The sequence below is a fragment of the Sminthopsis crassicaudata genome, chromosome 1 (assembly GCF_048593235.1).
Source record: "Sminthopsis crassicaudata isolate SCR6 chromosome 1, ASM4859323v1, whole genome shotgun sequence".
NCBI lineage: Eukaryota > Metazoa > Chordata > Mammalia > Dasyuromorphia > Dasyuridae > Sminthopsis > Sminthopsis crassicaudata.
In genome coordinates, this window is record NC_133617.1 from 31,959,461 (window position 1) to 31,972,760 (window position 13,300).

The 13,300-nt window shown below is 44.6% G+C and overlaps 1 protein-coding gene across 6 annotated transcripts in view; it reads right to left on the bottom strand.

The window, feature by feature from the left end:
• Nucleotides 1-13,300, bottom strand: part of CAMKK2 (calcium/calmodulin dependent protein kinase kinase 2) — a 67,115-nt gene that overhangs the window by 37,759 nt on the left and 16,056 nt on the right. For all 6 annotated transcript variants that reach the window (XM_074297840.1, XM_074297851.1, XM_074297812.1 and 3 more), the window contains exon 2: nucleotides 2,713-3,216. In XM_074297840.1, the coding sequence (XP_074153941.1) occupies nucleotides 2,713-3,159 (447 nt within the window). In that variant the 5' untranslated portion in view covers nucleotides 3,160-3,216. The remainder of the gene's footprint in view (nucleotides 1-2,712; nucleotides 3,217-13,300) is intronic.

The window sequence follows — 13,300 nt, forward strand, 5'->3', positions numbered from 1 at the left end:
GTAGACCGGCTGAGTGTAAAAGCCCCAACTTCCCTAATTATGAGGTTGGGAGGAAGTCACTGCAATTTCACCTGGGCTGGGGGAGCCATATGGTTGACTCTGAAGTTTGCAGCAACAACAACAACAACAACAACAAAATGCGGTTCTGCACATATATATTGTACCTAGGATATACTATAACATATTTAATATGTATGGGAATGCCTGCCATGGGAAGGGGTGGAGGGAAGGAGGGGAAAAATTCGGAACAGAAGGGAGTACAAGGGATAATGTTGTAAAAAATTACCTATGCATATGTACTGTCAAAAATGTTATAATTATAAAATTAATAAAAAAAGAAAAAACTCTGAAGTTTCAGCTCACACCGTAGCAAGACAGTAAATGAGCAATGGTGGAACTGGGCCAGGCTGGTGCTCAGAAAAAGTCCCTGCCTGAGGAGGAATCTGAAGGAGGCGTTAATTAGGACTGGAGATCTAGAACAGGACCTGGAGAAACCTTCTACCTTTTCCGATCAGAGGTGAGAAAAATGACGCTTAGAGAAATTAAGTGCCTTACCTAAAATCATATGGGTATTCAGGGGCAGAACCAAAATGTAAACCAGGTCAATGACAGCTAGGTGGCGCCATAGTGGATAGAGCACCAAGCTGGAATCAGGAAGATTTAAGTCATTTTACCCTGTTTGCCTCAGTTTCCACATCTGTCATTTTATTTTGTGAGGTGATTTCATCTCTAAAATTTCATTTCAGAGGTATGGAAACAAGGCCACAAAGTTTAAATGGTTTGTCCCAAAAGCCTCAGAAGTGGGGATTTGAACCAGGAGCCTCAACTCGAGAACTGGTCTGGGGAGGGGAGGCTTAACCCAGAGTGAGTCTCATTTATCTCCATCTGGAAAAGACCCTCCCCAAGAAAGGGCCCCAGGATTGCCTGCCCTAATTCTGGGGAGCTACGGCCTGCCCCAGGAAAGGTTCTGGCAGGAATCCGAAAGCCCCAAGTTTAGCCTTCAAGGAAATATGCTCAGGAAGTTCAGGCAGGGTAGGGGATGGAGACAGTGGAGGAGAAAGTCATTAAATGGGAGATGCATTCACCTGCCCCCTCCATGCAGAGCATTGTGGGCTTCCAGGAAAAAACATGGATTTGGAGTCAGAGAATTAGGGCTTGGCACATGACCATGGGATCTCAAACAAAAAACTGACCTCTCTGAGCATGGGTTCTTCATCTGCAAAATAGGTGGGGACTAAATTATCTCTAGTTTTCTCTCCGGCACTTCAAATTCAATATGCACCGAATAGAATACTTCCCCCCCCCTTTTTTTTTTCAAACTTTCCCTGCCTCCTGACTTCTCCTTCTGACCCAGTGGTATCCCCTTTTGGGAAATCTTCCACATCTACAACTCATCCATCTTCGTCTCTTTCTTTTCCCCTCTAGGACCACAGTGTGATCCCTGGATCACCACTGCCCCTGCTGCCACCAATCTAGACAGTCTAGACTTCTTCACTCTCCCTCCTCCAATCCAGCCTTCACAAAGAATCATTCTTCCAAATAGATCTGACCCTTCTCACTCCTGTGCTCAAGAATTTTCCATGGCTCCCATTCCTCTTTTCTTCATAACCTAGGAGCACCTTGCTCACCCAGGCTCATCTTAGATAACTGCCTTTCATGCATATAACTCGACTGTTCCGTGAACATTTGCTGTGTTCTCAGGACTCTGCTTATGTTCAGACTCTTCCTTACACCTGGGATGCCCCCCCCTTCTTTCTCATCCTTGGCCACCATAAATGCTGGTCATCCCATGAAGTCCATCTCATAAGCAACCTCCTCCAGGAAGCCTTCCTTGATTGTTCTAATAAATAACAACTTTCTCCTTCAGATCTGACTTAACTTGAAAGACAGCCTCCTCTGGGAAGTCTTCCTTAATTGATCTAGTAAACAACATCTGTCCCTTTCAGATCTGATATAGCTTGACAGGCAGTTTCCTCCAGGAAGCCTTCCTTGATTGTTCTGGTGAAGAACACCTTTGCCCTTCAGACCTGACATAGCTTGAGAGGCAGCCTCCTCTGGGAAGCCTTCCTTGATTGTTCTAGTAAACAACACCTTTCCCCTTCAGATTGACAAAGTGCAATTTTTTCTGTACCGGTATTTTACCTAAGCCTTCCTAATGAGCATTTATTAAGCACCTCTGTGTGCCAGGCAGCATGTCCTGCTAGGTGCTAGATACAAAAACAATGCAGAAAATAATCTTTGCCTGGGAGGGATTTCCTTTCCAGCAGCTGGAAACTCCCCGGGGGCAGGGCCCCAGCCTTGTCTCTCTCAATCTCTTCTATATCACAATCAATTACAGCATAACAGATAAACAATATGATTATAATAGACAATATAGAGATCTAGTGGAAAAGCAGGAGTAATCCCGGGTTGTCTGTGTAAGGTTTTGCTGGGCCTGATGGGCCCCAACTCCGAGCCGCAGGAAAGGAGCTCAGGAGAATGAAGCGAGTTGAGGAGGAAAAGTGGGAAGGTCTCAGGACTTTAGGCCCTGGCTTCAAATCTTACCTGAGGTACTTACTAGTCACGTGATTCCGAGACTTCATTCATCTCCTCTGCCTCAGTTTCTTCATCCGCAAAATGGGGAAGAGGTCTACTCCAAGGCAGCTTCTAAGGAAGCTCCATCCGCCCCGCCCCCCACCGTGCCTGAAAAGGGACGGGTGGCTGGGAGCTTACCTGCATGCCGGTGATGGAGACGTGCCGGGACTCCACGGTGGGTCTGCGGGGGAGCCGCGGGGAGGACTGGGGGGAGCTGACGGGAGAGTAGGGCAGGGAGGGGTAGATAAAGCGGCCGTTGACGCCCCCGCTGCCGCCGGGGGACTGGGCGGCCTGGGAGCGCTCCTGCAGGGACAGCTTGCGGCCGGAGAGGAGGGGCCGGGCCTGGGGCCCGGGGTCGGCGGGGGCCTGCGCCCCGCCCTGCTCCATCTGCTCGTCCGGCCGGCCCTGGCCCTGCGCCCCGCCGGGCTCGCACTCCGTCACCACGATGAAGGACTCCATGCTGCCCAGGTGGAGGCTCAGGGACGACAGCCCGTGCAGGGCCTCGCAGGGCTTTGGGGGCTCATCCCGGGCCGAGGGCCGCTCCGAGGGGGCCGGGGCGGGCTGGCTAGTGACACATGATGACATGGTGCCCGCGGCGGCTTCATCCGGTTTGCGGGGGCTCTCCCATCCGACGGCTCCGACCTGGGGAGAGGGGGGAGCGTTAGCAGTGCCCCCCCAGGCCACGGCGGGGTCCTGCGCAGGCTCGAGGGGGCACCCCGGGTGGGAGGCGCAATCTTCCTCCAAGCCAGAGAAGTGCATTGCCGCTCTTGGACATCCCAGTGTTGCAACTACCACCTGCACTGGTGGGAGGAGGGGGGCACTGAACATCCCTGGGGCTCAGTGTCCCTCTCCAAGAAATGACGGGCTCCCACCCACTGCAAGCTTGATGTTCTCCTGAGCGCCGGGGTCCAAAGGGCAGACATTTGTATAGGACTTGATAATTTACAAAATGCTTTGCAGGCGTCATGTCCCCTCTGTGATCTATCCCACACACCTCCCAAATCAAGGAAGGAGAGAGGGGAGAAGGGGGAGAGAAGGAAAGGGAGGGAGGGAAGAAGGAAGGGAGGGAGGTGGGAGGAAGGAAGGGAGGGAAGAAAAGAGGGAGAGAAGGGAGGAACGAAGGAACAAAGGAAGGAAAAAGAAGGGAAAGGAGGAAGAAAGGAGAAAAGGGCTAAGGAAAGGGAAGAGAAGGAGAGAGAGAGCAAAGTGGGAGTTTCCACTTGAAGGCATTGAAGCCCCCTGGCCTCTGCTTTGCGCCTGAAGCAGGCAGGACCCCAGAAGAGACCCAGGCCCCTCCTCCCAGTTTCCGATTCAGAGCAGCCATTCAGGCTCTCCAATAGGCCGGAGAAAAACTGCTTGAAGCCTCCATCGATTTCCCTCCGCTGCCTCTGCCTGAGGGGACTGCAGCCTTTTTGTAAAATAAATGCCCAACGTGTCACTCCAGAAACCATCAATGGAGATTTTTCTCTGCAGCACAGAAATTATTATCGATTTACACTCCAGGGCAAGGACAGCTCCTGGCCCTGCTGACTAGGAGAAGGATGCAGAGGGAGAAGCTTGTGTCTGAGAGGCCCAGGAAGCTGGGTTCCAATCAAGGGTATGGACCTGCAACCCCTCTGCCCCCCACCTCCCCCCCAACCCTCCATGTATCTGGAGTCTACAGTCTTTTCCAGGTTGTTTCCCCCATTGGAACAGAAACTCTTCGAGGATAAATATTTGTCTTGTTTGCTCCTATTTGAATCCTCGGCACTTGGCACAGAGCCTAACAAAACAGTATTTAATAAATGCCCACCAAGAAGTACAGGTTCACAGGGTGGAACCAGCTGGGCAGCACATTGGATAGTGCTCTGGTTTGGGACCTGAGTTCAAATTCAGCTTCAGTCATTTACTACCTATGGGACCCTGAATAATTTATATAATCTCCCTTAGTCTCAGTTTCCTTTTATGAAAAACGGAGCCAATTACTTCCCAGAGTCATTATAAGGATTAAATGAGACATAAAGTACTTTGCAAAAGTGCTTTACAAATCACAATTTGATTCATTATTTTGTTAATTATCTAGACTCAAGAAAGTAATGGAGCAAAAATATTAATAGCACAGATTCCACTGGAAAGTGTGTCCTGCCAGAGAGCCAGTTGTTAAACATTCAGCCAAGGCTGGATGATTAATTGTCAGAGAGGCAAATGAGGAGATGGAAGAAATGAGTGGAAGGGGGATGAGATAACTTTTTAAGTCCTTTCCAGAGCTGAGAATGTCAAAGTCCCTTCATTTCACAAATGAGAAAATGAACACCCAGAGAGATTGAGTGGATTTGCTCACAGATTCAAGTCCACGTCCTTTGACCCCAATCCTATGCCCTTTCCATTATACCATCTTTAGAAATACCCCAGTATTAATTGATCTCAAAGGAACCCCTGGTCACAAGGGAAATAGAGTTTTTTAAATCCCCAATCTTATCAAATTGTGCATACCCTTTGTTCCAGCAGCGTTACTACTGGGCTTATTTCCCAAAAAGATGTTAAAGAAGGGAAAGGGACCCACATGTGCAAGAATGTTTGTGCAGCCCTCTTTTTGGTGGCCAGAAACTGGAAACTGAGTGGATGCCCATTAATTGGAGAATGGCTGAAAAAATGGTATATGAATGTTATGGAATATTATTGTTCTGTAAGAAACGACCAGCAGGATGATTTCAGAAAGGCCTGGAGAGACTTACAGGAACTGATGCTGAGTGAAATGAGAAGAGCCAGGAGATCATTATACACTTCAACAACAGTACTATATGAGGATCAATTCTGATGGATGTGGCCCTCTCCAACAATGAGATGAACCAAATCAGCTCCAATAGAGCAGTAATGAACTGAATCAGCTACACCCAGCGAAAGAACTCTAGGAGATGATTATGAACCACTGCATAGAATTCCCAATCCCTCTGTTTTTGTCCACCTGCATTTTGGATTTCTTTCACAGGCTAATTGTACACTATTTCAAAGTCCGATTCTTTTTGTATAGCAAAATAACTGTATGGACATGTACACATATATTGTATTTAACATATGCTTTGATGTATTTAACATATATTGGTCTACCTGCCATCTGGGGGAGGAGGTGGGGGGGGGGGGAAGGAGGGGAAAAGTAGGAACAAAAGGTTTTGCAATTGTCAATGCTGAAAAATTACCCAGTCATATATCTGGTAAATAAAAAGAAGAAAGAAAGAAAAAGAAAGAAAGAAAGAAAGAAAGAAAGAAAGAAAGAAAGAAAGAAAGAAAGAAAGAAAGAAAGAAAGAAAGAAAGAAAGAAAGAAAGAAAGAAAGAAAGAAAGAAAGAAAGAAAGAAAGAAAGAAAGAAAGAAAGAAAGAAAGAAAGAAAGAAAGAAAGGAGGGAAGGAGGGAGGGAGGGAGGGAGGGAGGGAGGAAGACAAGGCAAAAAAAATTTAATATAAAAAATTAAAAAATAAAAATCCCCAATCAGGAATCCTTCCCAGGGGCTCAATACCCTCATATCCCAGAATAATCTTTGTGCCTTTTCTAGGAAACCAAGTAGAAATTGTCCTGGAACTGCTGACCTTGAAACTCCCGACCTCCCACCTCAGCTAAATACACGTGGAAGGCTGCAGCCTCACAAGAGTAGGCAGGAAAGGGATTAGGAGATAATGGCTCCTGCACCACAGGCTTGTGGCAGCAGATGCCCAGCCAACTCCTTCCCAAAGTGCTTTGCGCTCCCCCCAGAACCCCAGAACAAAGCTGTCCACTAGACTCTTGGGACCTGGGAAATGCTCTGGGAAATGGGCTGAGGTCCCCGGATGGGATGCATCCTCAGTGCATGTAAGAAACAGCAAAAACGAGGAAATTAAAGGAAGACTTTCAGGCATGGCACACAGCGGGCACTAAGGAGTAAGTATTGGTTGACTGCAGAGGGAAGAACATTTGTGAGCAGCACTGTGGTACCATGGACAGAGCATCAGGAAGGCCTGAGTTCAAATCCTGACTCTGGCATATCCTTATCTATGTAAGCTCAGACAAGTTACTTGACCTTTCTGTTTCCTCATCCCAGGGAGGGAGGGAGGGCCAGAGAAACGGAGGGAAGGATAATTGGAGGAAGGAAGGGAAGGAAGGGAGGGAAGGAAGGAAGGAAGGGAAAGAGGGAGGGAGGGAAGGAAGGAAGGGAAAGAGGGAGAGAAAAAAGGGGGAGGGAAGGAAGGAAGAGAGGGACAGGAAGGGAATTCCCTTGGGAATGGCAGCCCAGAACCCCCATCCTCCCGGGGATGGAGCTAGACATTGATCCACTGAATACCACAGTCATAGCTCCTGAAGACCCAGAAAAGAAGATTCTTGTTGCCAAAATCCTTGGCGCTCTCCAACTCAACATGGGAAATACACACTTCCGTCTGTGAAAATGGCCCTAGGGACACGGTGCCCGCCATCTGCTTTGCCCCTGCATCCTGAGGCTGAAACCGTACACACAGCTGCTGTCTCTCCGACAGAATGTGTGCTCCCCAAGGGCAAGGACCTCTGACTTCTCCATGCGTAACCCCAGTTCCTAGCACAGTGCTCTGCATGTGGAAAGTGCTTACTAAATACTTTGGGATTTATTTCTTCATTCATTCCCAGTCTTGTGAAGCTTCCAGGCTCCCTCTTGCCTCCAGGATAAACAGAAATTCCTCTGACATTCTTCTGGCTGCAACCTAATCTTCCCAGGAGGATTTCACACTGGTTCCACTAACATGGGAGGCAGTATGGTGCAGTGGGCAGAGAAAACAGAAACCTCTACAGCCTAGAGTCAAGATACATAAACGCTAGGGCAACATGCAAGTTTCTAAGGCAGTAAGTTACTGAGAAGATGCTGATCTATGTTGGGAAGAGTCTCCTCACTGGGAGACTCCTCTACCAAGGGGTATCCCTACCAAGTCCAGTCCCTTCCCCATCCCCCACTCACACATTCCCCATTCCAGCCAAAGCTGCCTACAAGCTGCTCTGCCTGGCTGACATCCACCTCTGGATGGTATCTCTGGATAAACATCCTCTGAGCTGGAATGCCCTCCCTCCTCACTTCCATTACCTTTTAAGTACCATCTCCTGGATGACACTTTCTGACCCCTCAGATGCCGGTGCTCTCCCCACCTTGAAATTACTTTGTAAGAACTCCCTTTTCTGGAAAGGACCTATGTGAGCCACACTCAGTCCCCACAGTCCTCGCTCTGGGTGTAGATGGCTCTCTCCATCACAAGATCATTGGAAATGAATTACTTCCCAGTTGAAAAGAGCCACCAGAATTCATCATCACATAATATTGCTGTTGCTGTATATTATGATCTCCTGGTTCTGCTCATTTCACATGTAAGTCTCTCCAGGCCTCTCTAAAATCCTGCTGGTCGTTTCTTACAGAACAATAATATTCCATAACATTCATATACTATAACTCATTCAGTCACTCCCCAACTGATGGGCATCCCCTCAGTTTCCAGTTTCTAGCCACCACAAAAAGGGCTGCTACAAACATTCCCATACATGTGGATCCTTTTCCCTTTTTTATGATCTCTTTGGGATACAGATCCGGTAGTGAGACTGCTGGATCAAAAGGTATGCACAGTTTTATAGCCTTTTAGGCATAGTTCCAAATTGCTCTCCAGAATGGCTAGCTCAGTTCCCAACTCCACCCAAGATGCATTATGGACACAAATATTCCAAAAGAACACAGGAATGTTTGTAACAGTAAGTGAAGTGAGCAGAACCAGGAGATCATTGTACATGGCAACAGCAAGATTACATGGTGATCAATTCTCTTTTCAACTGGGAGGTAATTCAGTTCCAATGGTTTTGGAGAGATGGAGAGAGCCATCTACAACCAGAGCGAGGGCTGTAGGGACTGAGTGTGGATCACAACAGCATTTTCACCTTTCTGTTGTTGTGTGCTTGCATTTAGTTTTCTTTCTCATTTTTTTCCTTTTTGATCTGCTTTTTCTTGTGCATATGATAATTGTGGAAATATGTCTAGAAGAACTGCACATGTTTAACCTATATTGGATTACTTGCTGTCTAGGGGAGGGGGTAGGGAAGAAGGGAAGGAGAAAAAATTTGGAGAACAAGGTTTTTCAAGGGTGGATGTTAAAAATTATCTATGTATATATTTTGAAAATAAAAAGCTTTGATAAAAATATTAATAAAAAAGCACTTCCTTTTCTATTAGTGGAAGTATGGAAGAAAATCAGCCCCGAGTCAGGAAGGCTATGCCATCTTAGACAAGTCATTTAAGTCCTCTGTGTTCCAGATAATTCTCTGAGACTACACAGGCAATAGAAAAGATTTCCTTCTTCTATCGTTTCCTAGGGTCATTCCCTCACCAATCACATCTCAGGGATGGGTGTCTATCTGAATATATGTGTTGGTGGTGGGGTTTTTTGTTTTTGAAACAAATGGAGTTAAGTCACTTGTCCAGGGTCACACAACTGGGAAGTGTTAAACATCTAAGGTCAAATTTGAACTCAGGTCCTTCTGAATTCAGGACCAGCTCTCTACACACTGTACCATCTAGCTACCCTTTGTCTCAATATATGTTATGTTGTTTCAGTTGTATTCAGCTCTCCTTGACCCAATCTGGGGTTTCTTTGGCAAAGATAATGGAGTGGTTTGCCATTTCCTTTTCCAGCTCATTTTACAGATGAGGAAACTGAGGCCCACAAGGTTGAATGACTTACCCAGGGTCATACAGCTATTGAATTTAAACTCAGGCTGGATTTAAACTCTGATTCTCCTGCCTCCAGGACTGGCACTCTATCTACTGCACCATCTGTCTATTCTCTCTGTGTGCATATATGTATTTATATGAAAAAAGATTATATTTCTTTATATATTATTTAACCCTGCTTCATTAGCCCAATGTGTAGCAGCAAACTAGCTTTTCCCAGATGAATAGCTATAGAGATCAAAGGAAACAAGCTAACAAAGACATTTGTTACCCCCATCCCCTACTCCCTGGTAGTATCCTAACTTTGATGTAAGCTCCCTGAAGGCAGGAACTATTTCATTCTTATGACATTAGTCTCTTCACTATAATTAGACTCAGTTTCCTCATCTGTAAATGAGGGGATTGGTCTAAATGGTCTCTTAGGTTCCTTTCAACTTGAATATCATGAACTCTAAGCACTTAGTACCATGCTCGGCACTCTATATTTTGTTGCATTATATTGAATATATATATATATTGCAATATATATTTGTTGCATTAAATTGAATTTAATTGCCTGAATTTCAAGTCATGGGCTGAGGGTTTTTTGTCAGTCAGAGCAGAGCCAAATTGCTCTCTGAAACCGAGGTGGTTGTGAGGCTCCCAGTCTGCTGGGACATCAGGGGTTAAGGCTTCAATTCCAGTATTTTGGCACAGTCTAGTGGCACTGTCATGCTCTGAAATCCCGTGATACCCGACCTGCCAGGCTGGTCTCGGGGATAGGGTTTCACAGCTAGACTTTCAACCACCTCTCTAGGGGGAAGCTCTCAGAGGAAGAATTTTTTAGTCTGATAATTGTGCCCCATTCTAGTCCCTACCTTGAAGACATCAGGATCTTTCCAAAATAAATAGGTGGCCAAAAGATAACGATAGTTTTCTGAACAATTATAAACCATCAACCACTCCCTAAAGACAGAGCTCCAAATCTCTAATCATAAGAGAAATGAAAATGAAGATATAGGCTCACACCCATCAAATTAGCATGATGATAAAAGATGCAGAAATCCAACACTGGCGGAGATGGGGAGAAATTGGTATCCTGGTTCACCTTTGGAGAATCGTGAAGTGATTTACAGAAAACAAAAGGAAAAATCACAAAAATATTCAATCACTTCCAATCTGTCCTCTTCCTGCTACTGAAATTGCTCCCTAATGTCTCTTAAATGCTAACGTGAAAGGTTTTTTTCTTGGTCCTCATTCTGTTTGCCTTCTCTGCAGCCTCTGGCCCTATCCACCTCCTCCTACACTGTCTCTTTGGAAGGTTCCTATAAATCTGCTCTCGATTTTCTTCTTACCCATCTGACAAGCTCTTTAGCCTATGACCCAGCCTTTGTTTTCCCTATATCCTCTCTCCTGGTGATCTCATCAATACCAAAGGGTTCAGAAATTATCGCCATGAAAAAGTCTCTCAAAGCCCTAATTTCTCTACTGGACTCTAAAGTCTCTTTTATCCTCTGCTTGTCAGGGATTGCACCTGGATAGCCTGTAACATCTCAAACTCAGCATATCCAAAATAGAACTCATATCTCACCCGAAATCTTCCATTCTCTAAACTCTATTATTTTGTAATCACCCAGATTTGTAATCTCAGAGGTACCTTTTACTTATCCTTTCTCTCCATCATCTCCCACATCCGAGCAGTGGCCAATTCTTGTCATTTCTACCTTTACAACAGACAATTATCATCTGTCTGAGACTTATCATCAGACCATCACAGCAGCTTTCTTCTTGATCTGCCTGCTTCCAATTTTTTCCTTGCCAGTCCATTCTCCATATTACCAAGGATGAATTCAGACGTTGAAGGACTTCTGGATGCCAAACAAGGGTTTGTATTTGATCCCAGAGACAACAGAGAGCCACTAGAACTTCTTGAAAAAGAATGGGCTCTACTCAGACCTGTGCATTTGTAATAACAGTTTGGAAGCTGCATAGTACCAGCTTCTATCCATTTTTCATGCTGGCAACTGACATTTATTTATTTTTATGAGCCGACTGGGATTAAGGGACTTGCCCAGGATCACACAGCTAGTAAGTGTCAAGTGTTTGAGGCTCGATTTGAACTCAGTCCTTTTGATTCCAGGGCCACCTGCCTCTGACAGCTATTATTTTTGGCTGCTTGGTGGTATCTAGAAGATATGCATTCAAATCCAGCCTCAGATACTTACTGGGTAACCCCAGAACAAGTCACTTAACCTCAGTCTATCTCAGTTTCCTCAACTGTAAAATGGAGATAATAATAGCACCTACCTCCTAAGGTTTTTGTGAGGGTCAAATGAGATATTTGTAAAGCACTTAGTAAAGTGTATAGTATTTAAAAATCCTTGTTCCCTTCCCTTTTCTCCTCTTCAAACAGTACTAGTACAGTACTAGGTATTCAAATCATGTAGCCTACTTACTGAATTGAAGGAAATAAGGTACCATGTTGCTACTGAAATGATACGCCTAAAATAGCTATATGTGCTCAAAAAGCTTCGGTGGTTCCTTCTTGCCTCTCTGCAGATTTTAGACTTAAAATAGATGCTTTTCACCCAAAGAATGTAATGCTGATAAATTTTGCTAAAAGAGAGTAATACTTTTTCAGTGCCCCGCTATGAGTAGCTATCTACTAAAAGAGCTCAACACTGCATCTGTAGCCAAAAAGTGGCTGAAAAGCAGAAGCTCTGAGGAGCAAAAGGGGAAATTCTAGCAAAGTACAGAATGGTTACTACAGAACTCAGTCTAGGTTTCCCGTTGTTATGTTTCTGTGTGTGCCCACTTCCCTTTCACATTATTGTGTTCACTGGCATAAGAATATGTATAACCCAGGTTTGTGGATGGACGATGACCTTCCTATTATTCCTGATATAGATGGGAAACACATCAGTAGAGGCTTAAAAGCTACAGCCTTAAATAACCAAAGAATAATCACCTTATATCAGTGTTATCCCTAGAACAATGAAAGCTGAGTAGTAGCTAAGTGATGACATCTATGGTTATCTTACACTCTGGTGAAACCTCTTAGTACTCTTCAGTGTGGGTTTTAGTCGAGTGTAAATGAGTCAGTTCAAAGATGCAGAAGTGGAGTATGAGTACCAGACCCAGGTTATCCATGAGTTACACTGATAAGCTCCACTCTTAAGAAATTATGACTATGAATAATTCAGAGAAACATGAGAAGCCTGGTATACAATAGGCAGGTAGCAAAATACAGTAGAAAGAACAGTACTCTGAAGTCCAAGGACCTGGATTCAAATCCCATTTTTGCCTCATACTTCCTATGTATAAACAAGCAAGTCAGTTGGGATGTTAGAAAGCATAGTAAATTTACCAAATTAGAAACCCCATTTCCAATCCCAGCTCTGCCCACTTACTATCTGTCTTAACACAAGCAAGTTATTTCTATTCCTCAGTTTCCTCATCTATAAAACCAGGGTGGCAGACTAGGCCTCTGAAGGCCCTTCCAGTTTTATGGTCCTGTGAACTGATACAGCATGAAATAAAACAGAACCAGAAAACAATTTTGATAATGACTACAACGTCAAATGAAAGAAATGTATAAGAAGGAAAAATGTTCAATTATAATAACAAAACATTGCCCTGAAGATGAACCACAAGAATAATAATAATATGTCATTAATGTAACATATTAAGATTCAAAAATACTTTACAAAAATTATTTCACATGATAACAAGTCTTTATATAGCACTTACTATGTGCCAGCTACTGCTCTAAGTGCTTTACAATATTATCTAATTTTGTCCTCACACCTCCAAGAGGTAAGTGCTATGAATATCCTTATTTTACAGATGAGGAAACTGAGGAAAATATACTAAGTGACTTACCCAAGGTCACATAGCTTTTAAGTATACAAGACTGGTTTGGAACTCCGGTCTTCTTTGACTCAGAGTACTACGCTCTATCCAAAACTTCTGTCAAGGATGAGAAAATATATTTTGCTTCCTTCACTGAAGAAGCAGGGAGCTAGGCATATAAATATGGCATACATTATCACATATAACTGGATA